General features: G+C 49.2%; 1 protein-coding gene across 7 annotated transcripts in view; it reads right to left on the bottom strand.

Annotated features, from left to right (window-relative positions):
- Positions 1–15,770, bottom strand: part of PCM1 (pericentriolar material 1) — a 382,937-nt gene that overhangs the window by 28,270 nt on the left and 338,897 nt on the right. For all 7 annotated transcript variants that reach the window (XM_075347110.1, XM_075347104.1, XM_075347105.1 and 4 more), the window contains one exon: positions 9,848–9,982. In XM_075347110.1, the coding sequence (XP_075203225.1) occupies positions 9,848–9,982 (135 nt within the window). The remainder of the gene's footprint in view (positions 1–9,847; positions 9,983–15,770) is intronic.

Genomic DNA, 15,770 nt, shown 5'->3' with positions numbered 1-15,770 from the left:
AAAAATCCTTCTTTCTCTATCGTTTCATTGGGGGACACAGGACCATGGGACGTCCAAAAGCAGTCCCTGGGTGGGAAGAGAAACCATCACCGGAGACAGGAAGGCAACCGCTTCCCCCTGTCGGGCTCGCGCCAGACGTACAAGCACCTACGTTGTGACAGGTGTGCCACTGCCACCCGCAGACCTTACTCCAAGACTGGCCGCTGTCGAAGCTTGGGTGTGACCCTGGTAGAAACTAGTAAAGGTATGCCGACTAGATCGGGTGTCGGCCCAGGGAACCTGGACGGTCGACATCTGGAGTCCAATCGTCCAAAGGGTACCCCTTGCTCGGTAGCCCGTGGCGGAAGTCCGCCCTTCAAGCGAAAGTCTTCACCTATGGAGTAATGGATCCATGTGACAATTCTGGCCTCTGGCGCCGGCATGCGCCCCTTGGGAACGGGTGGCGTGGTGGACTGGGTGTCGGTGTAACCGAAAGGGGTGTCCTGCAGACATGTAAGACTGAGGGCTCGTACCAGTTCTGGAACGAACTAGGCCCCTTTCCGGCTGAGAGAGGAGACTAGAACCGAAAACCGAAAACTAAACACCTCTTCTGGAAGGAATCAGCGAGCTGCCCTGGACAGGAACGAAGAGTTCTGGCCGGAGCCTCCCCTTGTCCTGCTGGAGGAGCTGGAAAAACAAAAAAGGGGGGAAAGAGCGACAAGAGGGCTGTCCGCCCCGATGCTGTCTGTAACAACAAGATGTCCACGAGGAGCCCACCTAACAAAAACAGGTGGAGCCGGGAAAAAAGGGTTACCTTGAACGAACCCCTCACTGGAATAAGGACCCACGTTTTTAGCGAACGATGAAACAGCCGAGCCAGATGGACGCTTCTCTGAGCGAAGGCCCTGATTGGAGGACGGGAAGTGAAAAGACTCTGAACACACCGAAGCGAAACGGGCCGACACCTGGCCGAAACACGGACGCGCGAGAGGGCCGCATTCGGATCTGACTGGAAGAATGCCAGCAAGAAGGAGGGAAGATGTGGTCCTCACCCACCGGGAAGCTCTTTCCTAGTGGAAATAAATCCTGGAGGAAACTGGATTCCCGGCCCTCAATGTTGTCTGTAATCCTCTTGCCAACAGACCTGACCGAGGCAGAGCCCGGGATCCACTGGTGTGGCCGTCGAACTTGGGACTTTTGAGTCCTGGTAGAAGAGAGGGGCCCCGACACGGAGAACTTGGCGGTCGGGAAGGAGCCCCGGGGCCTCCGTGAGGAGTTGAGTAGGCTATGCGAACTATGCTCGCCTGGGACACTCCAGAGGCATCGTTGCCTTGGTCCATCCTAAGAACCCTCGAGACCATGGGAAGCTGCGGGAAGATGCAGGAGAACCTGAAAAGGCTACCCGACCGGTCGAGGGCGTCGTCACCTAGTCCAGAGCAGGTGGTACACTCGACGTACCATTGACTTGAAAGCTGGAACGGGAGAACAATAGGTCCACGACTGGAGGTCTTCCCTCGCCCGGGAACTGACTGGTGACTCCCGTGTTGAGGAGCCCTTTTCCTAAGGGAGGTCTTTCCTACCGAAAAAAAAAAAAATAAAAAAAAAAAAATCGGCCGTCTAAAACGTCCATGCTAGGGATGTACTGCCGAGGTCAGCGAGTTAAGGGACCCGTCCTAGGGCAAGATCTTCTTGGCCTCTTCCCTTGCCATGAACTCTCTGCGTCTACCTGGTGGATGATGCACGTCGCCGCTGTGGCATGGCCCGACTGGAACCTGACTGGGCAAACCCCGACCCAGAGAAGAAATTGAAGCCGTGCTAACCGGATGGCTCTGGCTTCCGGAATATTGAAGGGGAGACAACGCTCTAGGGCTGTCCCTCGGGACCGTGCCGAGGAATGGTGGGGGCAGCCTACCCTAGCACGGGAGACTGGTGACGGTTGATAATATCCTCCAGAGGAGGGAAGGGAAGCTTCCCAAGGGACGGTTTCGAAGACTGGTCCGCTATGAGGAGATTGGCGGATCACCCGCAAAGACGGAACCCTCTTTGTCTCCGATCTTCAGTGTGGTCCACTGGAGAGTAAGGGATGAATCTGGTACGTGCACCGTCGCTATCACCGCCACAGACTGCCGAGGGCTCGCATAGCCAAAACGGGAGCGGGTGGCAAGGGTACGCGGGACTCTGTGCCAGGAAGGAAAAAACTATTCCTGCGTGAGGAGTAGCTACCCCTGAACGGGCTCGAAAAAAAAAAACCATGCCTAAGGGATGATGGACCGAGCCGGGGTCTGGTAGGACTCCTACCGGTATCTCAGCTGCGCTAGTAGCGAAAAGTGAATATGACGGTCTAAACCCCAAGCAAGGATCCTTGAAGGGAGAACTCTGGGCCTCCCGGCCGTACTTGGGCGTAGAGAACCTAGCAGCCCTGTAAAGTAGGGTGCGCAGGGACAGTGATCCCTGCAAGCGCTCTGATAAAAAACTGGAACGGTCCACTGCCACTCAAGGTGGAGGGGCTGTTGGAGGGATAGAGGCTTCCTGACGGGTGCGGCGTGAACGGGCTGGGACCTAGTGTGAGGGGACGATCCTGATGCATCTGGGTCGATGCAGGGAAAAGGATGAATCCTTCCCTTACGTAGTCTAGGGTAGAGAAGTACTCTACTCTGACGTAGCCAAGGGGGGCCACTGGACTCGCCTATGTTCAGAGTGGCGTTCCCTAAAGTCGGAAGGGAAGTCAGTGACCTCCTAGATGTCAAATCTGCGTTCCTGATCCCGAGTCAGAGGTCTCGACGGGTGGACACACTGATGGTAGAGGCTCAGGCCGAGCAGTAGGCAGGCCCCAGGTATGTGAAGAGAGGGTACTCACTGAAGATGATAACCAGTCCTGGGACGGGATAGGTGGAACTTGGTCCGCTGCGTATGGAGTCCGCTGATTCTCTGAGGGACGCCACGTTCGGGACGAGAAACCCGGAGGAACACAGGCGGGTCGACCACAGGGTGGGGTGCCCCTTCCTTTTGGAGCCCCTTTCTATAAGGGGTAATGACAATAAAAGGACTTACCATTGGTAGAAATCGAGGCCTGGGATTATCCGTGCTAACACAGTCACACGGCGAACTGTATTCCACTGAAACCGAAGGGGCCTGCCGTCTTCGTCTCTGCAAGGTGACTGCCCCCTCTCTCCAGAGCCCTTCGGGGGAATGATAATGCCAAAAACACACTACTTACCGGTGGTAAACGGCGTGTCTGGTAGATGTCTGTAATCAATCCAAGACTCCAGTGTAGCCTGGCCATACTTTCCGAAAACCCCTTTGGAGAAGGGAAAAAAGACAATGACATGGCTTACCGCAGGCAAACGTCGTGTCTGGTAGTTGTCCGTGAACACGCGGTAACTCGGCGAACTCTGGATGTCCCCCGAGCACATCAAGGGTCTGCTCCCAACGCCCTAAAGGAGACCTTGGTGCACGGAGAGAAGAGGGGCTGTCCGTAGCCTTACGGCTTGACTCACCGTTTCTAGCATGCTAATGCGTCCTGCGCCAAAACATCTAGGTCCTGCTCGGAGTCCAGCGGAGATGGAAAGCCTGGGCCAACACCCGAGAGGTCGTAAGACTACCGTAGGAAGGGCAGTCTGGACCTGGGGAATAAGGTGGAAAACTGGGGGGCCACGAAAGACGAGACCTGGCAGGTCCGCTTCCAGCCTAGGAAAAAGGTCCCTGGTACGGGACTTGTCTCCCCGAGGGAATGGCGCCGTTTTGTGGATGGTATGACCAAGCGTCGGCGGGGGACGCAGCGCATGCGCACGAACCCGAGGGACGTCAGCGAGGGAATATATGGCCTGAGACAGGGCGTTAACCAGCCGGCAGGGGCGAGACACAGGGGCGTGCGGTGCCAGGGGCTGCGGTAGCTGTCAACACTAATCTGCCATTATGTGCGGGAAATTACCATTAAGGGAACCGCAAACTTGAGCTACCGGTCCCAAATAATTAAAAAACTCAGCTCTGAGAGCTCTTAGACTAACCCTATTGGGATGTGTCCTGATGCAAAAAACCCGAAAAAAGTACCTGAAGAGGTTAATGTATAATGTACAAAACGCAAGCCCTGATAAAAAACCCCACTGTATTTAATCATCATGGAAAACTAGGGTTTATCTTCCCCTGATATACGGGCCGCTGCAGCGTCAGCAAACCGCATACCAGGAGTTTGCCATAATCACTTTTTTTTTTTTTTTTTTCAATGAACGCTGAGGAGGCTGGAGGTGGGCCCAGGAGAGCGGGAAAACGCAACCACCGCCCCCACTGTGATGCCTGGGGCTGAGCGGAGGGCGGAGACGGAGCGGCCGGCGGCCAATAGCGATGCGGCGGGGGGCGGGCCTAGGACGCCGGAGACAGGGCCGAAGCCGGGGCCTAAATTTTGAGGCAGCCGGCGCAGGGGAAAACAGAGACCGGCGGATCCACCCGCAGGAGCGGCGGCACGGCAGCGACGAGCACCGCAGGCGCGGAGAAGGACTCCAGCGCCGGATGGGGACGCGGCCGGGGCGCCCGGTGAGTAGGCCCGGACCGGGGCCTAAATTTGAAACCGCCGGCGCAGGGGAAGGTAGAGACCGGGGGTCCTACCTGCGGGAGCGGCGGCGCGGCAGCGATGTCCGGGCACCGGCCGAGCCCTGCCTGTGTGGACTCCAGCGCCGGGTGGGGGCGAGGCCGGGGTGCTCGGTGAGTAGGCCCAGACCGGGGCCTATATCTTGTAGCCGCCCGGGAGAAGGGAGGGTGAGTGTCCTACCTGGTCGGCGGCGCCGCATCTGGCAGTGTGCAGGCGTGGAGCTCTGCACCTGTGTCCGCTCCGCACACCGGAGGGCTGGCTGCGGGCCGCAGAAGAGAATGAGGCAGGCAGACAGGCAGGGAGATGGACGCTGGTGGGGGCAGGGAGCCCCCTGTAGTGAGGCAGCGCTGCGGGCCCGATATCATCCAGACGCGCTGCGAGGTCCAGTCCCTGCTGTATGCCCCTTGCACCCTTTGGAGTGATACCGCAGGGTGAATAGGGGGTGCCCAGGAAGGATTAGCCCCGCGTGCCAACCCGGGAGTGGTACCGTGGAATTGGACGGGGGAGAGGGCCCGACGAATCAAGCTTCTGCGACCCAGGGGAGTGGTACCCACACGGGCTGCGAGAGCTGAGGTAGAGAAAACGATACCTGCAGAAAAAGAGAAATCCAACAGATGAGAGCGACGAGCGTCGCCGAGAGAAAAAAGAAAAAATATACGCAAAAAATCAAGTGGCTGAAGGGGGCCCAGTCGGCCCACATCAGCCTCCTACGACACTAAGCAAAAAACTGATTGAGCCCGCCTCCGGCTCAGGGGTTATACTGCTGGGGAGGAGCTAACTTTTTCTGTTTACTTAGTGTCAGCCTCCTAGTGACAGCAGCATAACCCATGGTCCTGTGTCCCCCAATGAAACGATAGAGAAATAAATTTTACCTTAAATGTTGCTCTACCCCAAATTTATTCACTTTTAGAAGAAATAACACAACAAAATGAACCCCAAAACTTGTTACCCACTTTCTTATGAACGCGCCAACATCCCACATGTGGTCAGAAACCTTTGTTTGGACAAATGGGAGGGCTCGGAACAGGAGCAGCAATATTTGAATTTTGGAAAGCAAATTTGGCTGAAATAGATTGCGGGCACCATGTTGCATTTACAGGTCCGCTAAGGTACCTAAACAGAAGAAACCCCTCACAAGTGACGCCATTTTGGAAAGTGGACCCCTCAAGGCTTCTATCTAGGGGTATAGTGAGCATTTTGGATCCACAGGTACTTCACAGATTTTGATAACGTTACATTGTCACATTGAAAATTTTCATTTTTTTCTCAAAAATGTTGCTTTAGCATCAATTTTTTCACTTTTTCAAGAGGTAATTCCAAAAATTTCACCCCAATGTTTGTTACCCACTTTTTTATGAGCGCGGTGATAACTCACTTGTGGTCTGAAACCTTTGTTTGGAGAATTGGGAGGGCTTGGAACGGAAGGAGCAATATTTGAATTTTGGAAAGGAAATTTGGCTGAAAAAGATTGCGGGCACCATGTCGCATTTGGAGGACCCCTAAGGTATGTAAACAGCAAAAAACCACCACAAGTGACCCCATATTGGAAACTAGGCCCCTCAAGGAATTTATCTAGATGTTTGGTGAGTACCCTGAACCTCCAGGTGCTTTACAGAAGTTTATAATGTTGAGCCATGAAAATAAAAAAATAAAATTTTACCACAAAATTGTTACTTCAACCAGGTAGCTTTTTTTTCACAAGGGTAACAGGAAAAAAATCACCATGAAATTTATTGCGCAATTTTTCCTGAGTTTGGTGATATCTTGTACGTGGTGGAAATCAACTGTTTGGGCACACTGCAGGGCTCGGAAGAGAAGAAGTGCAACTTGACTGCAAAATTGGCTGGAATCAATAGCGGACGCCATATTGCATTAGGAGATCCCCTGAGGTGCCTAAGCAGTGGAGGTCCCCCACAAGTGACCCCATTCTGGAAAATAGACCCCACAAGGAATTTATCTAGATGTTTGGAGAGTACCCTGAACCCCCAGGTGCTTCACAAAAGTTTATAATGTTGAGCTGTGAAAATAAAAAAAAATATATTTTTACCACAAAATTGTTACTTCAACCAGATAGTTTTCCGTGTACTCTTGTTAAAAAAAAGCTATCAGCATAAAATTTATTGTGCAATTTCTCCCGAGTATGCTGATACCTTATGTGTGGTGGAAATCAACTGTTTGGGTGCACAGCAGGGCTCGGAAGGGAAAAAGTGCCATTTGACTGAACAATTGGCTGGAATAATTAGCGGACGCTATGTCACATTTGGAAAACCCCTAAGGTGCCTAAACAGTGGAGGTCCCCCACAAGTGACCCCATTCTGGAAACAAGACACCTCAAGGCTTTTATCGAGGTGTATATTGAGCATTTTGAATCCACGAATACTTCACAGAATTTGATAAGCTTAGGTTGCCATATTGAAATTTTCATTTTTTCCACAAAAATGTTGATTTAGCGACACATTTCTCACTTTTTCAAGAGGCAACAACAAAACGTGTACTCCACAGGTAGTTATCTAATTTCTTGTGAGCGCAGGGATACCCCACATGTGGCCAAAAACCTTTGTTTGGATAAACGGGAGGGCTTGGAATGGAAGGAGCACCATTTGAATTTTGGAAAAGTTGAAGTAAATTGCGCGCACCATGTCACATTAGCAGGGTCCCTTGGGTACCTATACATCAGAAACCCCCCAACAAGTGACCTCATTTTGGAAACTAGACCCCTCAAGGATTTTATTCAGGAGTATAGTAAGCATTTTGAATCCACAGGTACTTCACAAAAATGTTGCTAGTACACAGTGTCAGCCTTCCTGCAGAGATGTGAGTGTTGTCCACGGGAGAACGCAGCTGCCCATGCCCACGATTTGGGTTCAGGCTGCTGTGGACTTTGGCTCTATTCTACCTGCAGAAAACACTCATCTCCGCAGCATAAATTGACATGCTGAGGCTCGGGAAGCTGCGCCACAGGTCTGTTTATGCTGCAGAGAAAAGAAACACAGTGGGCACGGGATTTCTAAAAATCCTTTCACTGTGCTTCTACTGCACAACGCAGCGTTATGGACGCAGGGAAAACACTCTGCGCCCAAAACGCTGCAAACCCCGATTGTGGGCACACAGCGTAAAATGCTACAATGGATGAATGGATAGATGTCAAACATATATATAATGTCCACCCCCCTCTGCAGATTCTAAGCTGGTGCCCTTTAGTGCCTTTCATGTGACACTAAAGGGTGCCTAGCCTTGTATTTAGCCCAAAAGAAAAAAAAATTAAAATAAATGACGTGGGGTCCCCCCTATTTTTGATAGCCAGCTAGGGTAAAGCAGACAGCTGTAGCCTGCAAACCACAGCTGACAGCTTCATCTTGTCTGGTGATCGATTTGGAGGGCTCCCCAAGCTGTTTTTTTTTTTTTAATTATTTATAAATAAATAATTAAAAAAAACAAAACAAACGTGGGGTCCCCCCAAATTAGATCACCAGCCAAGGTGAAGCAGACAGCTGGGGTCTGGTATTCTCAGGATGGGAAGAGCCATGGTTATTGGACTCTTCCCAGCCTAAAAATAGCAGGCCGCAGCCGCCCCAGAAATGGCGCATCCATTAGATGCGCCAATTCTGGCGCTTCGCCCCAGCTCATCCCGCGCCCTGGTGCGTTGGCAAACGGGGTAATAAATGGGGTTGATACCAGATGTGTAATGTCACCTGGCATCAAGCCCAGCAATTAGTTATGTCACGGCGTCTATCAGATACCCGACATAACTAATTGACAGTAATAAAAAAAAAATTGACAACAAAAAAAAATTTATTTGAAAAAACACTCCCCAAAACATTCCCTGATTAGCAAATTTATTGAAAAGAAAAAAAAATCCGCTGTAATCCATTTGGACGTCCCACGTCGACTCTGGACCTTCTAGAATATGGGGGACACGTTCAGGGAACGTATCCCCCATTTTCTAGGTGTGAGGACCCTCCATTTGAGGAGAGTGGGTGCAAAGAATCTGCACCCACCCTCCCTGGGTCACAGCTGCAGTGTGCCGAGCAGCAGCAGCAGCCAGCGTCTCACAACACAGGAAGCTGTCAGCTGCTCGGCACATGTGACCGGCGTCTGCTGTGAAGGAGCCGGAGGAGGGGGCCGCGGGGGATCAGCGCTCCGACAGGTATGTAGGACACCGGGGAACACCGGGGTGGGGATAGGGGGTGACTTGGCAGGGCCTGGGGAGCAGGTTTCTGTCGCATGTGTTATGGCACATACGACAGAAACCATAGGAACAGTGTGAATGTGGCCGGCGCGCTGCTGTGCTCGCCGGTGCACGCGGCCATCTTGGATTTTCGGGAGGGGGTTGGGGGTCGGGGGGGGCACTTTGGGGACACCGGGGGACCGGAGGGAACCGAGGAAGAGATTTATCTCCCATCTGACATGTTTGATCATGCCAGATGGGAGATAAATCATTTTTTACCGGCGCGGTCATTTACTATAACTTGATGATTGGTATACGGTGTATACCGGTCATCACGTGACTGGGGACCGGAAAAACCGGCCCGAATCATCATCTCCAGGGTCTCAGCTACCCCCGGTAGCTGAAACCCCGGAGATTTTCTGACGCTGGGGGGCGCTATACACTTTTTTCTGCCCGCCGTTTTAAAACGGCAGAAAGGAATAAGTACCCTTTTTTGGTGCCGTTTTAAAACGTAACGCGGTCGTAATGGGGTTAAGAAGGGATTGTCTTAGTAGTGGACAAACCCTCTAATGGTGCTTAATAGTCATAGATAGCATATCTTGCACTGATAAAAGTCATCAGGAAAACATAGCTATGTGAAAGGGGTATAACACCTCTAAACACAGCTGATAAGACATGGTGGTCACACCAGACCCTGCTCCCCCTTCACAATCACCCTTGCACACGCTCATTAGACATAATTTCAATTACTAAATCTCTATTAGTAACATATAACAATGGGTGGCTCATGTACAAGTGTTATTTTCAGGTTGGTGTCTAAAAGCAATCTCTAGTGACCAGTGTGAGAATTGCAAGATTTTCATTTTTAACACAGAATGTGATATATTAAAGGAAAAAAAAAAACATTTATAAAAAATTATACTTTACAGAAAAACATATCTATGAATATGTAATTTTTCTGATTTTAGCTACTTTATTACAGAATGAGAAATCATCTTCTCAATAGTACGAAAGCAAAATGTTTTTTTTTTTTTTTTCACAAAATACCTCTGAAACCATGAGAACAATTTACCATTAACAGGTGGAAAGATGGCGTTGTATAGCTTATTACATACCTGTAGTATGCTGCCTAGCTGTTTGTGGAAGAACTTCACAAATTCTTTGCTCTCATCATTCTGCTGGGTGAGAGTCAGGACCATCCGTCTGATGGCAGTCAGGAGGTGAGGAGAGCACACTTCCTCCATGTGTTCCTGCAAACACCCCAACAGCGAGCATCAGCAATCGGCACTAACCAGGCGACCAACCAACACAATATACTCAGCGCTAATAGAAAGTCTATTCTTACCTGTTTCTCCAAGAGATCCTGCACGTGTGTCTTCAAAAATAAATGAGGCGGGTAGGGTAAAATAATTATTTCAATTGCCACCCCATACCACATCTTCATTGTCACATCTTGACACGTTTTATAACACAAACTTATATGAGAGAGTTTTTCCCATCTGCAAGAGTCTATCACAATATGTAGTAGGTGTAATAATAATAATATTAGCAAATACCTCCAATTAGAAATCTAGTATAGTTTTTCTGATAAGCTATGTCGCTTACCTCATGTCATGTACAGGGCATTGCAGGACCTTAGGTATCCATGGTTACGACCACTCATACTGTGAAAGATAGCTATCCATGGTTACGATCACAAGCAATTGTAACTACATGAGTGGTCGCAACCATGGATACCTAAGGTCCTGCAATGCCCGGCACATGAGGTAAGCGATACAGTGAATCAGAAGAACTATACATTTCTAATTGGAAGTATTTGCTAATATTATTATTATTACACCTGCTGCATAATAGGGGACATGGGAATACCCCTTTAAACGTTTAATGCCCAGTTGCAAATAAGTATACTTATGGTCACCTGTGTTATAGAGCATTTCCCCTACACTGATCCTGATAGCTTATCAATATCTGATCACTAGAGGTCTTAGGGCTACTTCTCACATAGTGAGATCGCTGCTGAGTCACAGGTTTTGTGACGTACCAGTGACCTCATCAGCGATCTCGCTATGTGTGACACTAAGCAGCGACCTGGCCCCTGCTGTGAAATCGCTGATCATTACACACTGTTCTGGTTCATTTTTTGCTCAATGGTCTCCCGCTGTGCAGCACGCATCGGCGTGTTTCACGGCGGGAGACCAACGAGCACCGACTGTGTAAGCGGTGTACACTGGTAACCAGGGTAAATATCGGGTAACTAAGCAAAGCACTTTGCTTAGTTACCTGATATTTACCCTGGCTACGTGTGCAGGGAGTCAGCGCTAACCGGTTTACGCTGGCAACCAAGGTAAATATCGAGTAACCAAGCAAAGCGCTTTGCTTAGTTACCCGATATTTACCTTGGTTGCCAAGCGCAGAGTTGCTGGTGGCTGGTCACTGGTGAGATCTGCCTGATTGACAGCTCACCAGCGACCATGTAGCAACGCACCAGCGATCCTGACCAGGTCATATCGTGGTCGGAATCGCTGGTATGTCGTTTAGTGAGACGGTACCCTTAGAGTAGGCCTTCCCACCGATCAGCTGCCCCCAGCTCCGGAAGCCGCCGGATGTGACCACCACTGATCCTTCTCACAGTTTAGATGCTGCTCTTGGTACTGCGTGCCAGCCCCATTCATTGGAATAAGAGTTCATCTGCTATACCTGGAAGCAGCAACTAAGGCTGCTTTCACACATCCGGTTTTTGCTGTGCGGCACAATCCGGCTTTTTGCAGAAAACACGCAACCGTTTTTTTTTGCCGCCGGTTGCGTTTTTTCCACATAGACTTTCATTAGCGCCGGACTGTGCCACATGGCCTTGCGTTCGGTCCGGTTTTTGTCGGATGCGGCATATTTAGCCCATGCGGCGGCCGGATGGAACGTTGCCTGGCACGTTTGTTTGTCCGGCGAAAAAAAACGCATCAAGCCGCATCCAGCCGATGCGACGCTTTTTCCAATGCATGCCTATGGACGCCGGATGCGGCACGATGCGGCAAAAAACGCATCCGGCCGCTGCATGCGGTTTTTTGCACTGCGCATGCTCAGTAGCGTGCCGCAACCGGCAAAAACCGGACGGGCCGCATGTAAAAACGTATGCAAAGGATGCGGTTTTTCGCCGCATCCGTTGCATAGATTTTAGAGCCGGATTTAGCCGCACTGCTAAAACCGGATGTGTGAAAGCAGCCTAAGCAGTGTTTGGTGCTGTCTAATTCCACAAATGTTTACTGTGTCAGAACCAAAATCAGCGGATTAGTGGGGATCCAGTGTGTCAGACCCTTACCAATCCAATATTGAATGACTTACCTATCCTACCTATTAAGAAGGTAATTAATGTCATGCGCTCATTTTCTCTGATAAAAGCATTCAAGAGAGGAGCAATTATAACTGGCTCATTAAAAAAATAAATACATTTTTGGAAATCTTAAGATTTGATAGCGGCATCTCCACATCTTTGCACCATGAACAAGCATCTCAAACAGTATGCTGGACATGCTGTGTGTAGAAATACTGCCTACCATGAAAGCTGACATGATGGCATGGAACAAGGAGAAGGACATCAATGATAACTATTACATAGTATTGTTATGGTATTTCTATATGATCCATGTAGAAATTCATTCTAATAAGCAGTGTCGCCTGGAGGGAGATGACCAGGAATGTGAGTATATTAGGTGCAGAACTTGTAACTGGCACCTGGTGAGCACTGCCACATAATGGTGGTTGCTCATGGACAGATATGGAGCTTGTTGATTCACCTTAGGGGGCAACTTTGTTAATTTCTGAATTTGAGATTAGTAGTGAGTAAAATCAGATAAAAAATTAAGGTCCTGTCACACAGACTGAGATCGCTAACGAGATCGTTGCTGCGTCACCGTTTCTGTGACGCAGTAACGATCTTGCCAGCGATCTTGTTATGTGTGACACCTACCAGCGATCAGGCCCCTGCTGTGAGATCGCTAGTCGTTGCTGAAGGGTCCGGACCATTTTCTTCAAAGATGATGTCCTGCTGGGCAGGACACATCACTGTGTTTGACACCTAATAATGACCTCCTATACAGGTCGCTCATTGTTACTGCATCTTTGGTAAGGTCTGACTGACATCTCACCAGCGACCTCCCAGCGACTTACCAGCGATCCTTATCAGGTCGCATCGTTTTCGGGATCGCTGGTAAGTCGTTAAATGTGACGGGGGCTTTACTTCTAAGGGGCTTTCCGCACAATAATACTGATAATGTCCCCCCTAGGATAGGTCACCAACGTGAGTTGGGTGGGGCACTGATGTATCACCTCATATAAACAGTGTACGGCCCGAGCACTACAGTTATGGCTGCTGGGGTCTTGCAGATACGTACACTCCTATAAAAATATAACTGATCTCGGTACTCGGAGGTGAGCAATAAACAGTGTCACGGAGCGGTGTGGTCCACTTGTACACGGTTACCACAGGTAATAACAGCCGATCAGCGGAAGTGTCTGCTGTCAGAAACCCACAAAACTGAAGTTCATGACCTAAGAGTAGGATTATCAGTTTCAAAGTGGTGGAAATCCCTTTTACGGCTCGTGCACACGTCTAGTATTGGAGTTTTTAACCTCCGTATTTGTAGCCAAAACCGGGAGTGGAACAATCAGGGAAAAAGTATAATAGAGACACGGGCACCGCTGCTGCATTTATCACCCACTCCTGGCTTTAGCTTCCAAATACTGATGTAAAAAAAACTCATTTACCCCTTCATGTTCTAGGATGTACCAGTACGTCCTAAATCATGTCGGGGTAATTACCACCAGCTGCTGCGGTGAGCCAGCGGCGATCCCTGCACGTCTGCTGATTTGAACAGCAGACATGTGTGGCTATCGTGCGCAAGTGGATCTGCAATGGGCCATAGTCAATGGAAACTCAAGCATTTTTCTTCAAGATTTCCCAGAAAAATGCTTGGGATCCCCATTGACTTGCATAGGTTTGATATTTGTGATGAATACTGGAATAGTACTTTGTATTCAGTACGCATTATCCAAACCCGAATATTTCACTATTCGTCCACCACTATCATCTCAGATGTACTCCCCCCCCCTTCCTTATCAGCTGCCAGAGGAAAGCTGAAGCAGTGTTAAGCTGGTCTCACAACACATTTGCAGTCATGTTCAATGGCTACATCCAAATCCCTGCAAAACTGCATTCAGGCTTATGTTGATTAAAATGATTCACATTGACTCACTGTGCTCAGTCATGCACCATTTTCGTCCATATATGCCTATCGAAGGCGAGCAACAAGACTACATTCCTCAAGGAGCCCCTGAACGTAGAGGCAAATTCTATGGGAATATAGCCTTCATTATCAGGCACAGCACTAAAGCAGACCAGATAGCAAAGTGGGAGGAGAGCTGCAGCTGTAGTGGTCTGTGTAATTCGTTGCAATCACACACAGCTTTCCAGTGAGATCAGGAAAGCAGACTGTCAGTCTTTACATGTCTCACTCACTCACTCATTTATAATGAGCTCTGATGGTAGATTTTCAGGGAGATCAGTGTCTGGCTCTTCGATCCTAACAGTTAGTTTACATATTCAGGGTAAGTGCCCACGATCAGGATCCGCTGCGTCCTGGATGTGGCGGGTCCTGACCTGCGGGGCCACGAGTCTCCTTTGCAGGAGAACGCAGCAGCTTGTGCCCACAATCAGGGTTTGAGTCGCTGCTGTCTCTCACTTATGTTCTCACTATGGAGAATGCTTGCAAGTCCTCAGCAAAGAAATGACATGCTTGCAGCTCAGAAAGCTGCACCGCAGCTCAGTTTTCCATACATGCACAATGGGCATGGGATTTCTATAAATCCCAGCCAGTGTGTGTGTACTGTACAACGCAGCATTTTGGACGCAGCGAAAACATGCAGTATCCAAAACACTGTAAACACTGATCGTGGGCACGCACCCTAAGATATATGTGGATTTCTCTGGTTTAGAACATAGAAATCACAGATATCAAGGTATCATTTTATTTAACTTTCTATGAAATGCTTGCCCATATTGATGGAGTAGGAGTCGTTATCCTTTTGACAGATTCCCTTTAAGTTGAAAGGAAATTGTTGATTCCCTAAACACACAATCTGGAGATTAAAACTGATCTAAAGTTCCCCAGCCAATGTGAGGAAATTAACTTTATTCCTCTGGGCAGCCTCTGACTTTCATTCATGGATGCACCACTTCAGTCACCCCTAAGAACATAGTGAGAGGTGGCTATAACTGCACCCCGGCACTTATTGACTGCCAGCTCTTCCATGTATTAGTGTCAGGGTGTGGTTACAGCCGAAACGCACTGTATTTTAAGAAGTGAACTGAAGCAGGTTCTCTGACTAAGGCCTGTTTCACACGTCAGTGATTCTGATACGTTTGTGCTTTTTTTTTTTAAACGTACCAGAATCACTGACATACGCAGACCCATTATAATGAATGGGTCTGCTCACACATCAGTGATTTTTCACTGCACGTGTCTCCGTGCGGCGTACCCGCGTGTCCGTGATTGCCGCACGGAGACATGTCCATTTTTTTCTGGCATCACTGATGTCCCACGGACCACGCAGTGGTGTGGTCTGTGAAACATGTGCCAGAAAAAAAGAGAATTTTGTTTACTTACCGTAAATTCTTTTTCTTATAGTTCCGTATTGGGAGACCCAGACATTGGGTGTATAGCTTCTGCCTCCGGAGGACACACAAAGTACTACACTAAAAAAGTGTAGCTCCTCCCTCTGAGCATATACACCCCCTGGATAACCAAATCTAGCCAGTTTAGTGCAAAAGCTGAAGGAGAATAGCCACCCACAAGTAGAGATAGAGCAAGAACCGGAACAACCGGAGCCTCTGTCTACAACAACAGCCGGTGATAACACGCGGCACAAGAAACTGCCAACAGGCAACAGGGAGGGTGCTGGGTCTCCCAATACGGAACTATAAGAAAAAGAATTTACGGTAAGTAAACAAAATTCTCTTTTTCTTTATCGTTCCTATGGGAGACCCAG

Source organism: Anomaloglossus baeobatrachus, chromosome 1 (assembly GCF_048569485.1).
Source record: "Anomaloglossus baeobatrachus isolate aAnoBae1 chromosome 1, aAnoBae1.hap1, whole genome shotgun sequence".
NCBI classification, from domain to species: Eukaryota; Metazoa; Chordata; class Amphibia; order Anura; family Aromobatidae; genus Anomaloglossus; species Anomaloglossus baeobatrachus.
This window is presented reverse-complemented; position numbering and strand designations above follow the sequence as displayed.